General features: G+C 42.6%; 1 protein-coding gene across 1 annotated transcript in view; it reads left to right on the top strand.

Moving 5' to 3' along the window:
- LOC126471216 (rho GTPase-activating protein 45-like) overlaps nt 1-18,598 on the top strand; it is a 682,307-nt gene that overhangs the window by 656,283 nt on the left and 7,426 nt on the right. Inside the window, exon 18 of the mRNA XM_050099339.1 lies at nt 4,132-4,270. Coding sequence (XP_049955296.1) covers nt 4,132-4,270 — 139 coding nt within the window. The remainder of the gene's footprint in view (nt 1-4,131; nt 4,271-18,598) is intronic.

Raw genomic sequence — 18,598 nt, 5'->3', positions numbered from 1 at the left:
CCAGCAGGACAATACAACGTATCACACCGTTTGCAGTGTATTTGTGAGGTTCGAAAAGCTCCAGGATGAGGCTATCATACTCCCCTGGCTACTAAGCCATCCGGATTTACTGTAAATCTAGTCAATAATCTGTATGGATCCTCAGCCGAGAAAACTGGCTGGCCACGGCACTGGAGTCGACATGGCTCCACTTCCCTGTTGGGGACTTCCAGGACCTCAATGACTATCTTCCTGCACGTTCGCACTACAAAAAATTGGTTATTCAGACTTCTCGTAGGTGGTCATATTAATGTGACTAGATCATGTATGTTGACAACCGTGATAATACTAGCAAATTGTATGAATATTAAATCATGTGTGTCCTAAATTGGTCTACTGTTAAACAAAGCTATCGACTAGTAAATCCCAAAGTAACTGGTGGATACAAGGATTCGATAGTAAATCTGACACAAACATAAATACACTTTACTCCGTTTGTCATTGCCTGCGTTCGTTATAGTTGCTGATAACGTGTTTATAGCTGTCAGTAATATAGTTGTCCTCTGCAAGAACAGGACGAGAGCTGATTTTAACTCTCCTTATGATCAGCCCTATGCAATCAATACTGTAACTACGAATCTCTTATCGCTAAGCTCTGAAGGAGCAAATTCATTTCATTGATCCCGAAATTTACAATGAATCAGTATTTATTTTTATCAGCGTAATTTGTGCTTAAAAATCAGTATAGGAGCAAGTAGTATTGTTTCTGATTCAACATTTCGGCAGCCATATTTAAAAATTTTCACTTAAGCAGTTACTGAAAATTGTTCATCAGTACCAGCACTTTCTTTCAAACAAAACTAACGTTAGCAAACAGAAAAAAGGCGACCAATGCTTTAATTTTTCTTGCCGTTCTGTTTATATGAACTGAATTAGAAGTTCATAACACTTAGGAATCTGAGAAGTTTTCAGATTATACAAATACAGCCGGCCGCGGTGGCCGTGCGGTTCTGGCGCTGCAGTCCGGAACCGCGAGGCTGCTACGGTCGCAGGTTCGAATCCTGCCTCGGGCATGGGTGTGTGTGATGTCCTTAGGTTAGTTCGGTTTAAGTAGTTCTAAGTTCTAGAGGACTTATGACCTAAGATGTTGAGTCCCATAGTGCTCAGAGCCATTTGAACCATTTGAACCATATACAAATAAAATTTTTAATATTGTGATTTTAATACGAGTCACTAATTACACTATGTGACACAGGAACCAGGATTGTGACTGGATTGTATATGAACTTGCTACCACGAAAAGGAAGAAAAACATATCCAAAACTACCTAGAGTTTAACTTGCCTTTCAGGCCTAACACTCATACCATACAAGATGATGCTCTTTTCCAATTTAGGGGTACTAAAACGTTCTATAATGATAGAAACTCTAAACTTATTGAATAATAGACATTATCAAATTTAAAATGCAGTACATAATGACATCAACACAAAAATTATAAAACAATAAACATTAAAAAAATTTGAATCCAAGTATCCTTCTCGATAAAAACAAAAGAGCTTCATGGACTATAAGAAAGTGAAACACAGTAACATCGATAAATAATAAATCTCATGAAATAGTGTAAACTATATTTCACTTAATATTGTGTAAATTTCTTCTGGATAGTCCAGCTGTGGTGACCTTATGCAGCCCAAAGACGTCTTCTCATTGGTCGGTAGTTACGTCGTGCTGTCGCAGATGGTGTCAACGTCTGTGCAGGTGACGCCATCTGCGACGGCATGACGTAACTACTGACGAATCAGAAGCCGTGTTTGGGATATATAAGGTCACCTCAGCAGCAATGTTGACAGTCAGTTGCTCCTGACGATGACAACGGTGGAAATCGTCGAAAGCTCAAGTCTTATACAACAATGCCGTCGCGAAAGACTTCGTTATCGATGATTAAAACTGCTTACACGCTTCCTATCTTAGATTTGTATCATAATTAGCAACATACCACACGTTAGTCTAAATCAAAATACAGGGTGTATCATAATTAATGGCGTAAACGCATACAGTTGAAAGTATACGATACTAGGAGCAAAAAAGTCTCCCTAAACATAGGGTCTAAAATGCATACCTTAAGAGCCACGAGCACTTTTTCATCTTCGATACTGTGAAGCAGATGTCTTCTACTGCAAGCTCTTCGCTTTTCACATTTTGCGAATTAGTAGTATGGACCAAAACAAGAAAAAATTGTCCAGTAAACATGTGTTTTAAAATGAATACCTCAAGAGCTATGAGCACATGCTCACCTTCGCTACTCAGAAACACAACTCTTCTAATGAGCAATTGCTCATACCTCTTGAGGTATGCATTTTAGAGCAAATGTTTACCGGACATTTTTTCTTGTTTTGGTCCATACTACCGCTTCCCAAAATGTGGAAAGGAAAGAGCTTGCAGTAGAAGAGATTTGCTTCACAGTATCGAAGATGAAAGATTGCTCGTATCTCTTAAGGTATGCATTTTCGACCCCGTGTTTACTGAGACTTTTTTGCTTCTCGTATGATGTACTTTCAACTGTATGCGTTTACGTTATTAATTATGATACACCCTGTATATGTGGTATTATCAAGAACGAGCTGTAGACGACTTGATATTGGCTAGTTTCAGTGCTGCTGTTGCATATCTACGGTCGTACTGTCTAGTGCAAGAGCTGCTCTTCGGGGAAAAGCACCTACACGCGCATTATTAGCGTGTGTCTTTTATGTGTGACTTGGTGAGGGTTAGTTGTTTACAAGGGAACCTCCCCATCGCACCCCCTCAGATTTAGTTATAAGTTGGCACAGTGGATAGGCCTTGAAAAAATGAACACAGATCAATCGGGAAAACAGGAAGAAGTTGTGTGGAACTATGAAAAAATAAGCAAAATATACAAACTGAGTAGTCCATGCGCAAGATAGGCAACATCAAGGATAGTGTTAGATTATAAGCGCCGTGGTCCCGTGGTTAAGTTTAATTTTTTTTATTTTCAGACATTTATTATCTGTCCGTCCGTCCGTCCGAAGCGATCACTTTTTTGGGAGTGATTATCACATCCACAAGAAAACCTAAATCGGCCAAGGTAGAAGAATCTTTTTACCCATTGGCCAGGTGTACAAGTTAGGTAGGTCGACAACATATTCCTGTCATGTGACGCACATGCCGTCACCAGTGTCGTATAGAATATATCAGGCGTGTTTTCCTGTGGAGGAATCGGTTGACCTATGACCTTGCGATCAAATGTTTTCGGTTCCCATTAGAGACGCACGTCCTTACGTCTACTAATCGCACGGTTTTGCGGTGCGGTCGCAAAACATAGACACTAAACTTATTACAGTGAACAGAGACGTCAATGAACGAACGGACAGATCATAACTTTGCTAAATTAAAGAAAGTAAACTTTTCACTGGAGGGATGACTTGAACCAAGGACTTGAAGCAGCTGCTCACGCTAGCCACGGGACCACGGCGCTCCTGAGCTCACACTATCCTTGATGTTGCCTATCTTGCGCATGGGCTACTCAGTTTGTATATTTTACTTCTTTTTTTCGTAAGTCCACACAACTTCTTCCTGTTTTCTCGATTGATCTGTGTTCAGTTTTTCAAGGCCTATCCACTGTGCCAACTTATAACAAAATCTGAGGGGGGTGCGATGGGGAGTATCCCTTGTTAGTTGCTGACGGAGCAGTAGCATAAAGCGGTGATCAAGATGTTCGGTATGTGCAGTATTACTGTGAGTCACTTACGGAGGACTTGCTAAATGTAGAGCTGTTTGTGTTACAGCCGTCACGCAAGCTGGCGAGCGAGCTGCTCAGTGAAGAGAACCGCTCTCGCCTGTATCATTATCGTGAGCTGTAGATGACTTGGTAATGGTGAATTACTTGTGTTGCAGTCGCTGAGTGAGTGGTCGCAACAACGGCTACATGAGCTGCTCAGCAAGGAGAGTGCCTAGGCTCACAATGTTATCACTAGTCAGTTGTAGATGACTAGGTAATCATGAGGTGCTTATGTTGCAGCTGTTGGGGAAACGTATGCACATGGTGGTGCATGAGCTGCTCAGCTAGAAGAAACTCCTGCACACGCGAGTCAGTTGTATACGACTGGGTAATGGTAAGTGGCCTATGTTGCAGCTGTTGGGGGACCGGTCGCACAAGCTGGTGCACGAGCTGCTCAGCGAGGAGAAACGCTCGCAGTCAGATGCGGCGCCCAGCGACCAGTCCCTGGCGCGCAACGACTCCTTCTCCAGCGCTGGCAGCGCCCTCAACTCGGGTTAGATTTTTACACAAGTTACATCATTTTCTTGTTCTGGTCAAGAAGTGCTTGGCGTGCAGTTACCTCGTCAGTTTCAACATCAGTGACAAATTATCCGACACTGGCACAAGAGGCCACAGCTATCCACTGAGCCATGCTCACAGAAGGACTCAAAACTTTAACTTCTCACCAGTTTTTCTATATACCTTACGAACTCCACAGAGTTTCTCGTGTCGTGTTTTGGGTCTAACGTCCGTATCGGAAGTCAGAGAGATTTTGCTCCACATTAATGTTCATTTTTCAGGTGTTGGTATTGGTTTACACGGTACACTAGTAACCACAAACTTAATGTATAATCAAGTGGAAAAGCACATATAATTAAGTGTATACCCTTCGAAGAGCAGTTGAACGGAATGGACAGTGTCTTAAAAGAAGGATATAAAATGAACATCAACAAAAGCAAAACGAGGATAATGGAATGTAGTCAAATTAAGTCTGGTGATGCTGAGGGAATTAGATTAGGAAATGAGACACTTAAAGTAGTAAAAGTGTTTTGCTATTTGGGGAGCAAAATAACTGATGATGGTCGAAGTAGAGAGGATATAAAATGTAGACTGGCAATGGCAAGGAAAGCGTTTCTGAAGAAGAGGAATTTGTTAACATCGAGTATAGATTTAAGTGTCAGGAAGTCGTTTCTGAAAGTATTTGTATGGAGTGCTGCCATGTATGGAAGTGAAACGTGGAAGATAAATAGTTTGGACAAGAAGAGAATAGAAGCTTTCGAAATGTGCTGCTACGGAAGAATGCTGAAGATTAGATGGGTAGATCACATAACTAACGAGGAGGTACTGAACAGGATTGGGGAGAAGAGGAGTTTGTGGCACAACTTGACTAGAAGAAGGGATCGGTTGGTAGGACATATTCTGAGGCATCAAGGGATCACCAGTTTAGTATTGGAGGGCAGCGTGGAGGGTAAAAATCGTAGAGGGATACCAAGAGATGAATACACTAAGCAGATTCAGAAGGATGTAGGTTGCAGTAGGTGCTGGGAGATGAAGAAGCTTGCACAGGATAGAGTAGCATGGAGAGCTGCATCAAACCAGGCTCGGGACTGAAGACCAGAACAACAACAACCAGAAGGGCGCATAACTGAGTTTAGAAACCTGCTCGTATAGAGTAAAGCGTAGCTAACTGATTTGCGGGACAGGTATGTGAACCGTACCCGGATCGAATCGGCGTGGCGCATTAACGGCTGTAGCCTAATACAGCGGCCAGCGTAAATATGAATTTTAGGCAGTTTCCCCGCGTTCTTTGGGAAAAGTGCTGAAATACCGACCCTGTACTATACGTAATAAACGATAGAGGGAAAAAAAAAAAAGAAAAGCCAGCCGCGGTGGTCTCGCGGTTCTAGGCGCGCAGTCTGGAACCGTGCGACTGCTACGGTCGCAGGTTCGAATCCTGCCTCGGGCATGGATGTGTGTGATGTCCTTAGGTTAGTTAGGTTTAAGTAGTTCTAAGTTCTAGGGGACTGATGACCACAGCTGTTAAGTCCCATAGTGCTCAGAGCCATTTGAACCATTTTTTTTTTTTTGAAAAAAGAAAGAAGCAGGACCTGAGATAAGTTTAATTAGAAGACATGTTGCATACGGGAAGAAAGGATGATTGGAGTTAAACGTCTTGTCATAGGCGATGTCACTGCAGACGAAATACAAGTTCCAAACTGACAGGAGTGGAAAAGAGAATCGAACATCCCTGTTGGGAGTACCCGCCCTGACATACCTCTCTCATCACTTAGGGAAACAACACAAAGTCTTTCACAGAAATGAAAAGCCTGAGGCAGCTGTATGCTCTGTAGACAATTGTTTACAGACACCGATGGTTTTTGCTGTCAAGGCCAGATGTCGGCCTTGCTGTCAAGTGGCTACTCCTACTCAGCTTTGTCCTATCATGTGACATTTCTGCGTCTCGGAATCACCTCTTCAAGGCGTCCAAGAATTTTAATTGACGAACGTGACTGTGTTGGTTGGTTCATTTGGGGGACGGAATCAAACAGCGAGGTCATCTGTCCCATCGGATTAGGGAAGGTTGGGGAAGGAAGTTGGCTGTGTCCTTTCAAATAACCATCCCAGCATTTGCCTGCAACGATTTAGGGAAATCACGGAAAACGTAAGTCAGGATGGCCAGATGCGGGTTTGAACTGTCATTCTCCTGAATGCGAGTCCAGTGTGCTAACCATTGCGCCACCTCGCTCGGTCCAAAATTTCACCAAGAGACTAAAATCTGCTCGCAATGAAACACAGTTAAGCGTTTTAGGTTTGACGCTTTTCTCTCTCTCTCTCTTTCTCTCTCTCCCTCTCCCTCTTTCTCTCTCTCTCTCCCTCTCTCCCAGTCTCTGTCTCTCTCTCTCTCTCTCTCTCTCTCTCTCTCTCTCTCTCTCTCTCTCTTTCCTAGCGTTTATCCCTCTGTACGGTATCCGCTGTTTTCATGATGTGAAAAATTTACCTTTATTTTAATTTTGTGACCTGGTACTCTTTCCGTCATCACAGTCATCAGTTAACCGAAAGTAGTAAAGACGTGTGCATCATGTATCTGTGATTCGTGTAAATTTGTTTTATGTATTATCGTATTTTAACTGTGTGTGCATCGGATTCTGTGAGGTGGACATTAGAGACCAACCAAGCATTCATCTCAACGAACAAGGAAAACCACCTAAAAACCACACTCAGGCTAGCCATTTTACCAGACCAACGCTCATTCCATCTCAAATCGCCCCGAACAGATGATGGATTTTACCCATGCCAGTCACTGATCACCATTCACGAAGCTAAACGAAGCCGGTGCTGTCGTACATTTGCACGTATTACATTACGTTTCCTTATATTCATGATCAGTAGCCAACCTTTCGATAATGCACTGACAATTTGCAAGCCTCATAACATTTCGTAACAAGTTTACAACGATGTCACCTCCTTGAACACAATTCCGTTGTCTACGATCAGCCCCATCGGGTTACAGATTTTATCCGCCTGATATTATTTATACATATCGTATACAGCAGTAACCCAGTTATACTAGCTTGAGGACGCTAGTTGCTATCTTAGTTTCTAAAGATTCTTCCATATTAAGAACGATGTATTTGTTTCTATTGGCTAAGAATTCTTCATTTTAATCTTATACCGGTTCTGATGGTTCGTATACCCATATCTTATTTACTAGATGGTTGTACAGAACTGTCTCGAAAAATTTCTACAAGTCAAGTGACACGCCAGTCACCAATCAAAGCTCCGTTGTCTACTACCTTCTGGATATCATGAACGAACGGAGCAAATATACCTAGCAAAGCCATCATACTACAGGAACCACTGCCGCGGGCCCCCCGTTAGAAAACAATTACGCAGTGAGTCTCTTATATTCACAGTCATTTATAATGATTTCTGGGCGCCAGAATGTATAAATTTCTTGATAATAACGAAAATCATACATTAAAACAAATGGTTCAAATGGCTCTGAGCACTATGGGACTCAACATCTGAGGTCATCAGTCCCCTTGAACTTAGAACTACTTAAACCTAACTAACCTAAGGACATCGCACACATCCATGCCCGAAGTAGGATTCGAACCTGCGACCGTATCGATCGCGCGGTTCCAGACTGAAGCGCCTAGAACCGCTCGGCCACTGCGTCCGGCTACATTAAAACAAATCAATACGTTATTTATTTGAATGCTAGCTGAGAAACCCGGCTTTGCCCAGGTATTTATTTCTTCCAACTTTCTGTTAGTTCATCTTCCACTCCCTCCTCTCTCTGGCCGTCTCCTCCTTTCTCCTCTCTCTATCAATCCCCTCTCGCTTTATCCACCTCTCCTCCGTCCTCTGTCTATCGCCCCCCCCCCCCAAAATCCCTGTCGATCATCTCCATCTCTCCCTCTCTCTGTCCAAATCTACCATTCTTTCTATCTGTCTCCTCAGCCCCCTACTCTCTGTCCAACTCCTCCTGCCCCTCCCTCTGTCTACCTAAACCTATCTCCTCTCTCTATCATGCTCCTCACACGCCTGTCCATCGCCTTCTTCCCCCTCCCTCCGTCCATCTGCTTCCACCCCCTCCGTTTTCATGTTCTCTCGTTGTTTACTTTCTGTGTCCACCTCCTCCTCTCCCCACTCTCTCTCTATCTCCTCCTCTTCCCTTCTTCTACCCATTTCCTCCTTCTCCCTCTGTCTGTTCATTACCTCCTCCCTCATCTCTCTGCTTTTCTCTTCCTCCACCTGTCTACCACTATCTCCTCCTCGTTCCTTTCTCTGTCAATGTCCTTCTCTCACCTCTCTCTTTCCATTTCCCCTTCCCCTACATCTGTCCATCTCCTCCTCCTATCTGCCCTTACGTCCTCCCTCCCCCTCGCTGCCTGTCCATCTCCTCGTCCTCCCTTCTCTCTCCATGTTATCGCGTTCCCCCAATAGGAGGCTGATGGTTCTTAGGCCCACAGTATTTATTTCCAGATTGTAATTGATGTGTGTACCAAATTTGATTGAAATAATTCCTGGGGTTTAGGCTGAGCTTCTTTCCCGTGGCTTTGCTAGCATACGTACAAGTCAAATATACCGGGTGATCAAAAAGTCAGTATAAATTTGAAAACTGAATAAATCACGGAATAATGTTGATAGAGAGGTACAAATTGACACACGTGCTTGGAATGACAGGGGGTTTTATTAGAACCAAAAAAATACAAAAGTTCAAAAAATGTCCGACAGATGGCGCTTCATCTGATCAGAATAGCAGTAATTAGCATAACAAAGTAAGACAAGGCAAAGATGATGTTCTTTACAGGAAATGCTCAATATGTGCTCCATCATTCCTCAACAATAGCTGCAGTCGAGGAATAATGTTGTGAACAGCACTGTAAAGCATGTCCGGAGTTATGGTGAGGCATTGCGTCGGATGTTGTCTTTCAGCATCCCTAGAGATGTCGGTCGATCACAATACACTTGCGACTTCAGGTAACCCCAAAGCCAATAATCGCACGGACTGAGGTCTGGGGACCTGGGAGGCCAAGCATGACGAAAGTGGCGGCTGAGCACACGATCATCACCAGCCGATGCGCGCAAGAGATCTTTCACGCGTCTAGCAATATGGGGTGGAGCGCCATCCTGCATTTTGGTTCCAATAAAACCCCATGCCATTCCAAGCATGTGTGTCAATTTTTTCCTCCCTATCTACATTATTCCATGGTTTATTAAATTTTCAAATTTATACTGACTTTTTGATCACCCGGTATTTCACACATAAGTAACATATTTCACGAGTATTTGTTCACATATTTAACCTGTATGTCTAGCGAATTTCGCCCTGCAGTTTAATTTGCAGGCAGCTTAATGTATATGACGTTTTATCTCCTGAACCATGTGCTGTACAATGATATTATTTTGCAGATACATCCAATGGTATATGTGCCTACTCTCTGCGAAATGTGTTGTGAATAGAGTAAGTAGTAAAGAAGTAATAAATTAAAATTTTACGCATAATGCGGCAGTTTCTCATGCATCTTAGTGTTTATGACGTAATATCTCCTGAACTATGTGTCGTACAACGATATATTTTTGTAGGTACATTCAGCGACAAATGTGAATACTGTCTTCGAAGAGTGTTGTAAACAGAATTAGTAGAAAAGGAGTAATAAATTTAAACGTCTTCCATGATGCGGTAGTTTTCCACGCATTCAGTGTTTATGACCTCGTATCTACTGAACTAACTGTCGTACAGTGATGTATTTTTTCTGGTTCACTCGGTGGTATACGCAATACCGTCTGTAAAATGTGTCGCGAATACAGTTAGTAGTAAAGACGTAATACATTAAAAGTCGTGACTCATGTGGCACTTTTACTACATGAACAGCGAAAACGTAGTAAGCGACAATTTTTTTCCTTTCAAAATTTTGCGGGAGTCGTCAGCAAGAAAAAGTTTCGTAAAAGTTTCAAATCATGTGTAAAGTATATTACAGGTCCTGGTGCTCTCATTTTCAAATACTGGATGACTGTCGTATGGCTGTTCTCGCGTAGTGACCTACACTGCTTTTGCACCACTATCCTTACCGCCATGAGAGATGGGTGGTTTTTACCTCCACTGTTATTTTTTTCGGACAGTAAATGATATAGGTACCTAATTTGGTTGAAATCGGCCCAGTGGCTTAGCAGGAGATGTGGAACATACATACACAGTTTACATGGATTTAATTAAACAAAACCGAGCGAGGTGGCGCAGTGGTTAGACACTGGACTCGCATTCGGGAGGACGATGGTTCAATCCCGCGTCCAGCCATCCTGATTTAGGTTTTCCGTGATTTCCCTAAATCGCTCCAGGCAAATGCCGGGATGGTTCCTTTCAAAGGGCACGGACGACTTCCTTTCCCGTCCTTCCCTAATCTGATGAGACCGATGACATCGCTGTCTGGTCTCCTTCCCCAAACAACCCAACCCAATTAAACAAAAAGGGAAGATCACTGCCCTGAACTTCAGAGAATGCTTGGCCTGAGTGGAACGTTTGCTGTATGTTCATCATTCCAAGTGGGCCCCCGAAATCAGCTGCGTTAATAATCTGCATTTTTTCTTTGTGCAGCTCAATATAGATTCGTGTTATCTCAGGCGAAATGCTAGGGTTCTTCTGTGGTGGCAGGGCAGGTAGAACGGTCTATTTTGCGAAGCCATCCCCGGGATTTTAAACGACTCAGTCTCCTGCTGGCCGTTTGGGTTATCGGTGGAGTGCGTGTCTGTCAGCGGCTAGCGATCATAATTAATCAAAAGGGAAGATGAGACATGTCTGGCGACTGTGCTGTGGAAGACTTGGGACGTTAGAAATGAGCGACATGGAATAGGCGACTTCTTGGCTGTGCAGACATTTCCAACTTTTCAATCAATCTCCCCTCTTCCGGGACACCAGCAAGAGTATGTTTCGTGCCATTAGTCAGAAGCAAAGCACAGTTTCCGCCAAAGGTGAAGGCGTTACCCGCTGTGCAGACTCCTTTCATCTATCCACTCAATTGCCGATTCTCTTCCACTGCTCCGTTAGATTTCACCTGTGATTCTAAAAAAACACATTCGGTTTTTTCGATAGATTCCTAGGCATCATATGCCTTCTACTACAGAAAGCGTGGACTGCGTCCAGACTCTCCTTGAGCAATGGAACAGTGCAGAAGGTGATAGCAAAAGGAACAATGGACGGCACTTTAATTGTACAAAAGTCACTCTGGACACCCGTAGCGTGCTGTCTCATACACTATCTGATCAATAGTAGACCAACATCCCTATTTAACGCAATGTCACGAGTGGCGGACCCGGCAGTATAAAAGAAGGCGGGGAGTATTGTGTTGTCAGCAGAAAAGCAGTAACAGAGGAATAAGTTGGTCGGGAGAGCTCAGTCACCTCGAACGTGAAGTAATAATTGGATGCCACCTGAGTTACAAATCCATTGGGTATATTTATGTCCCTATAAAGCTGCCGGAGTCTACTGTTGACGAAGGAACAACGACAGCTAAACCAAGATCAGGCAGACCTGATGTACTGACTGACAGGAGACGTCGGGCATTGGAGAGGGTGGTTGTATAAAAACGCAATCAATAAGCGGAAGGAATCATTCGTGAGTTTCAAAGTGCTACCAGCAGTTCAGATAGGACAAGGACTGTGTATGTTGTTGTTGTTGTTGTGGTCTTCAGTCCTGAGACTGGTTTGATGCAACTCTCCATGCTACTCTATCCTGTGCAAGCTTCTTCATTTCCCAGTACTTACTGCAACCTACATCCTTCTGAATCTGCTTAGTGTATTCATCTCTTTGCCTCCCTCTACGATTTTTACCCTCCACGCTGCCCTCCAACGCTAAATTTGTGATCCCTTGATGCCACAGAACATGTCCTACCAACCGGTCCCTTCTTCTTGTCAAGTTGTGCCACAAACTCCTCTTCTCCCCAATTCTATTCAATACCTCCTCATTAGTTATGTGATCTACCCATCTAATCTTCAGCATTATTCTGTAGCACCACATTTCGAAAGCTTCTATTCTCTTCTTGTCCAAACTATTTATCGTCCATGTTTTACTTCCATACATGGCTGCACTCCATACAAATACTTTCAGAAACGACTTTCTGACACTTAAATCTATACTCGATGCCAACAAATTTCTCTTCTTCAGAGCCGACCGCGGTGGTCTCGTGGTTCTAGGCGCTCAGTCCAGAGCCGCGCGACTGCTACGGTCACAGGTTCGAATCCTACCTCGGGCATGGATGTGTGTGATGTCCTTAGGTTAGTTAGGTTTGAGTAGTTCTAAGTTCTAGGGGACTGATGACCACAGATGTTAGGTCCCATAGTGCTCAGAGCCTCTCTTCTTCAGAAACACTTTCCTTGCCATTGCGAGTTTACATTTTATATCCTCTCTACTTCGACCATCAACAGTTATTTTGCTCCCCAAACAGCAAAACTCCTTTACTACTTTAAGTGTCTCATTTCCTAATCTAATTCCCTCAGCATCACCCCACTTAATTCTACTACATTCCATTATCCTCGTTTTGCTTTTGTTGATGTTCATCTTATATCCTTCTTTCAAGACACTGTCCATTCCTTTCAACTGCTCTTCCAAGTCCTTTGCTGTCTCTGACAGAATTACAATGTCATCGGCTAACCTCAAAATTTTTTCTCCATGGATTTTAATACCCACTCCGATTTTTTTTTTTTTGTTTCCTTTACTGCTTGCTTAATATACAGATTGAATAACATCGGGGAGAGGCTACAACCCTGTCTCACCCCCTTCCCAACCGCTGCTTCCCTTTCATGTCCCTCGACTCTTATAACTGCCATCTGGGTTCTGTACAAATTGTAAATAGCCTTTCGCTCCCTGTATTTTACCCCTGCCATCTTTATAATTTGAAAGAGAGTATTCCAGTCAACATTGTCAAAAGCACTGTGTATAGGGAGTTAAAAAGAATGGGGTGCAGTGCTCCAGCAGCTCCTAATAAGCCACACATAACTATAGTCAATAGTAAGCGACATGGGGTGGTGAAAATATCGACGCCACTGGACAATACACGACAGGAAACGTGCGATTCTAAGTAATGAATCACGCCATACCTTATGATCGAAGAGTTTGGATTTGACGAATGCACAGCGGACGTTACCTGCCATCGTTGGTAGTCCCAGCAGTGAAGTACAGAGGAGGTGGCATTACGGTACGGGGTTGTTCTTCGTGCTTAGTGTGAGATCTCCTTATTGCTCTCAAGGAAATGCTAATTGCACAGGGATCTGAACACATTTTAGAGCATTGTGCACCCCATACAGTAGATGAACAGTCCAGAGACAATGATTATTCGTATCAACACAACAATGCACCCTGTCATAAAGCAGCCTCAGAGAGGCAATGGTTTGTGGGAAATAACATTCCTGAAATGGAATGACCTGTTCAGGTTCCCGATGGGAGCCCAATGGCACACATTTGTGATGAATTACGATGTACGTCGCTACAGACCCCACAATCCAACATCACTGCTTTCTTTTTCCCCGGCTCTTGAGGAAAATTGGCTTCACTCTTTCACATACATACAGGCACCTCACTGGAAGTAGCCTCAAAGAGTTTAAGCCGTCATAAACGCGAAAGTACACACATCTCTTATTGATGTGCATAGTGTCTGGGTAATTTTAATCAGATTGTATATATATTCACACTGAGAAGATGAGGACTGTCGCATGCCTAGCGATTTTCTGTGGCGTCAAAAAGCTGTCGGAATGGGTAGGAATCGAAGGGAGATATTTTGGTCTCGGTGGTAGACGACAAATTTATGGGTGCTTTGTAGAATGATTTATAGCTGTCTTGCTAAATGCTAGCAGCTCATTACCAAACTTGGAAACTGTATCGTTTTGCCCACGATTATTAGAAGAGGCAACACTCTTACACAGCTGCAGAAGAATTTCGTAATGGAACAGCATCTCATGTTTCACGATGCATTATTTTCCATCACAGGTCTTCACTAACGATTACTTATCATCAGTTATCCATGAAATGTTATCCTGCGTTAGAAAGGCAATAACATATATTCTAGTGTAAGTAACTCGAAGTACACACCACGTACAAGGTTCGCGTATGCTTTATGTATGTCTATTACAGTCAAAATTGATGGGTATTGTGTTCAGATCAAGTTGTAAGTGACACGAACTTCATCCGCTTATACAGCTTGAAAACAGCTCTATGTGTGTCACAGAAGGCGTTGCCTTTCGTCCATAATCATAAAATGTAAACATTAAAATTAAAATTTATGAAGTAAAACATTTATTTGCAAAATTTTAATTGTAACGGATTTATCAGGGAGAGCACTTGTTTTTTATGATGTTCTTCCACAGAACAGAAATTTTATTCAGTTATAATACTGTCACTTTGTCAGTTTGTTGATTCGGTACTATGAGATTTTTTACATATGCTATCTACGACTCATGCGTGTAATTCAGCTATTTCTCTGTTTCGTCCTTACTTGGTAGAGGACTGAGAAATCTTATAATTATACTGTGGGAAATGTGCTTTCTTTTGCTCTACTGGATAGCACGAGCTGTTGGTGATAATTTATTTCATCTACGCATGTAGATGTAGAGAAGAAGCTCAAGATGTGTTTCTTATTTTTAAAAGTGAGTTTTGGTGTTTTATTGTGGTTTGGTTTTATGCTGTTAGAAACAGATCCACTTTTTTGAAGGGAGTTTTTGAGCATATGTAGAGTTTCAGTAAATCGTCTATATGACGTTTAATCATACTAGTTATTCAGTTCTTTTTGTGGGTCAAAAACATTTAGTTTCTAAGTGACTAATAAAAATTGCATCTATCGTAACAGACAAGGGAACCTCCCCATCGCACCCACCTCAGATTTAGATATAAGTTGACACAGTGGATAGGCCTTGAAAAACTGAACACAGATCAATTGAGAAAACAGGAAGAAGTTGTGTGGAACTATCAAAAAAATAAGCAAAATATCCAAACTAAGTAGTCCATGCGCAAGATAGGCAACATCAAGGATATTGTGAGCTCAGGAGCGCCGTGGTTCCGTGGTTAGCGTGAGCAGCTGCGGAATGAGAGGTCCTTGGTTCAATACAGTATTCCCTCCAGTGAAAAGTTTACTCTCTTTATTTTCGCAAAGTTATGAGCTGTCCTTTCGTTCATTGACGTCTCTGTTCACTGTAATAAGTTTAGTGTCTGTGTTTTGCGACCGCACCGCAGACTTACTGTTCGGAAAATATTCATTGACCTTGTTATTGAAGTCGCGAGCTATATTTGCTGGATTCGTGTTGCCCACGGAATATATCTCACGTATTTAATGCACTCTCGTCCAAAGTAGCGAACAGTCAATTGCCACCCAGGGAGCCTCGTTAGCAGGAATACTCTCTCTTCCGTGCGCTTTAGTCGACTGACGTCGTGTGTTTCGATGTTTGTTTAGGTGTAGCATCCCCATACTACGGCGCAGTTATTTCGCATCGGACGGACGGACAGATAATAATTGTCTGAAAATAAAAAATTAAACTTTTCACTCCAGGGAAGACTTGAAACAAGGACTTCTTGTTTCGCAGCTGCTCACGCTAACCACGGGACCACGGCGCTCCTGAGTTCACACTATCCTTGATGTTGCCTATCTGGCTCATGGACTACTCAGTTTGTATATTTTGCTTATTTTTTTCATAGTTCGACACAACTTCTTCCTGTTTTCTCGATTGCTCTGTGTTCAGTTTTTCAAGGCCTATCCACTGTGCCAACTTATAACTAAATCTGAGGGGGGGGGGGGGGAGGGGGTGCGATGGGGAGGTTCCCTTGTGAGAATTGCACGTCATAGGTGAGCTTCCTTTTCTATGCAAATTTTTTTTGGAAAAGGGAAGTAATTGTGATTATGCACTCTTGTTAATAACTCAACATCCTCAGTTCTTGCCTATTGTCATTAAATTTTTTTATTACAGTCAGTTAGTTTATTACTTCCTATTATTCTCACCGACTGCCTTATAAGAATATAGGTATACAAATTAGTAATGTCGAGGCATGGGAATCTTGCTGCTTTAGGAATGTCAGTAGCTCTAAGCCGTTCAGACAATTGCTTACTGTTTTCAATAATGTACTTTATTTTGTTCCTCTGTAACTGGTAATATTAGTGGCGTTTATAATGGGGTCTATTGTCTTCACGATTTTCAAATTGAGATCTAAGATTTAGTTCTATTTAGCCATTTATCGTAAAATTATTGTTATTTAGTTAGTTAGTAACATGTTCCATTGTTCATTTGAACGATTCGTTTATCAATATAATGAGGAACGAGTCATTTTACTGGATATGTGTAAATTAATGAACGCATTATTTTTTAGCCCTATCCAAACAGCTACACTTAAAAATAAGGTTTTTTTTACGCTACCAGTTGTTAAATAGAAATTCGTCCCTGGAATAGAAGGAGTTGTCCAGGGTATATGATTTTTGGTTAGATTTAAAACTTACATTTATACCTGTCAGATATTTTATATTATTTGGCAAATGTTCAAACATTTTGGTTGCTGCATGTTGAACTCCTTTCTGAGCCGCTTACAGTTTTAATAATGAGTAATAGTGACCATTTTTTCCTCAAGTGATGAATCTATAGATACGGGTGAACACCACATATCGTTCTTACTGCTCGTTTTTGAGCAAACAATACCTTCTTTCTAAGCTATGAATTAGCCCCCAAAATTATTCCGTAAGAAATTATTGAGTAGAGATATACAAAATATGTCAAGAACATAATATGTTTGTTTCCAAGACTTCCAACTACATGAATGGCAAAGGTAGTTGACTTAATTGTTTGAGCAGCTCATGCTTCTTTGAGTTCAGATTTTCATCAGTATGGACACCCGATAATTATGAGCATTGTGTCCTGTTTACTGATTCCTGTACATGTGGTACACCAGTTGTTGCTATGCCTCTTTACTGTACAGAAGTGAATATAGTGTGTTTTCTCGAAATTAGGGGAGAATCCATTTTCAGAGATCCACTTAACAATTCTCAGAAAAAATCACAACAATCTCTTCTGATGCTTTCTCTCTAATTTGAGTTGTGATAGCCAGCCGGTGTGACCGAGTGGTTCTAGGCGCTTCAGTCTGGACCCGCGTGACCGCTACGGTCGCAGGTTCGAATCCTGCCTCGGGCATGGATGTGTGTGATGTCCGTAGGTTAGTCAGGTTTAAGTACTTCTAAGTTCTAGGGGACTGATGACCGCAGATGTTAACCCCCATAGTGCATAGAGCCATTGGAATTGTGATAACACTAGTATAGTCAGCAAAAAGTGCCGATCTTGCTTGAAATACTTTAAGTGGAAGGTCGTTCACATAGATCAGGAATAGGAATGGACCCAAAATTAAATCTCGTAGGACTCCCTTCTTCATTTCTCCCCCGACACTAAATGTTATCTCCTGTAAACATTGTTTGAATTATGTAGCTCAACTTTTTGCATTCTGTTTGTTAAGTATGATTCAAACAAGTTGTTCAATGTCTGCTAGTGTGCTGTCCACATGTGTTCAGTGAGCTAGTGTTCTTATAGCAGCTTGCGCTTTTCATGTTGTGTAATTAGTTATTAGTACCGCTTTCAGTGCCGTCTAAAATACACCAAAGCTTGTTTTCGTTTTGTTTGATATCGATTAAAGATGGAAAGGAAATGCGCCTGTTGGGTACGGTTGCAGGGGGAGTTGGCCACGGTCTGCAACGGGCTGGAAGCAGCGTTGACCATGGTCGGCACGCTTTAAGTTGCTGGTCTTGGCTGCAGTGGCGTTGGGGAACCTGAGGCGAATGCGTTGGCACCTATGACCCCTATAGTGACGTCTGGGATCCCTTATGCCATTGTGTCCCTCATTCGCTCGTCCCGGCCGGTCGCCAGTTACCTGACAATGACTGGCGAACAGTGGTGGGATTACCAATCGTTGGGAGGAAGGCAAAAGTGGGTACCGGCAGTATGGCTGCCCCTTTACGTCTTAAAAACAGGTTTGAGATATTTTCTCCTGCTGAAAGTACATCTGAGCCAGCACACGATGTCTTGTCTATTGGTACTGTTGCTGATCTGCCTGAGAGGACCGAAGTAGTACAAAGGGTGGGACTGTTTCTCTTTGGGAGCTCCAGCGTAAGACGGGTGATGGAGCCCCTCAGCAAATTAGCGAGTGTAAGGGGACACAAGGCCAGTGTCCATTCTGTCTGTTTGCTGGTGTTTCTCTTCAGAGACGTGGAGAACGCCCTCCCGGCAGCGACTAGGTGCACTGGGTGCTCAGGGCTGCAAATTGTGGCTCATGTAGGCACAAATTACTCTTGCCGCCTGGGTTCAGAGGCCATCCTCGGTTCCC

This window comes from Schistocerca serialis, chromosome 3 (genome assembly GCF_023864345.2).
Source record: "Schistocerca serialis cubense isolate TAMUIC-IGC-003099 chromosome 3, iqSchSeri2.2, whole genome shotgun sequence".
In the NCBI taxonomy this organism is placed as follows: Eukaryota; Metazoa; Arthropoda; class Insecta; order Orthoptera; family Acrididae; genus Schistocerca; species Schistocerca serialis.
Note: the sequence above shows the minus strand (reverse complement) of the source record. Positions and strands in the feature narration are given on the sequence as shown.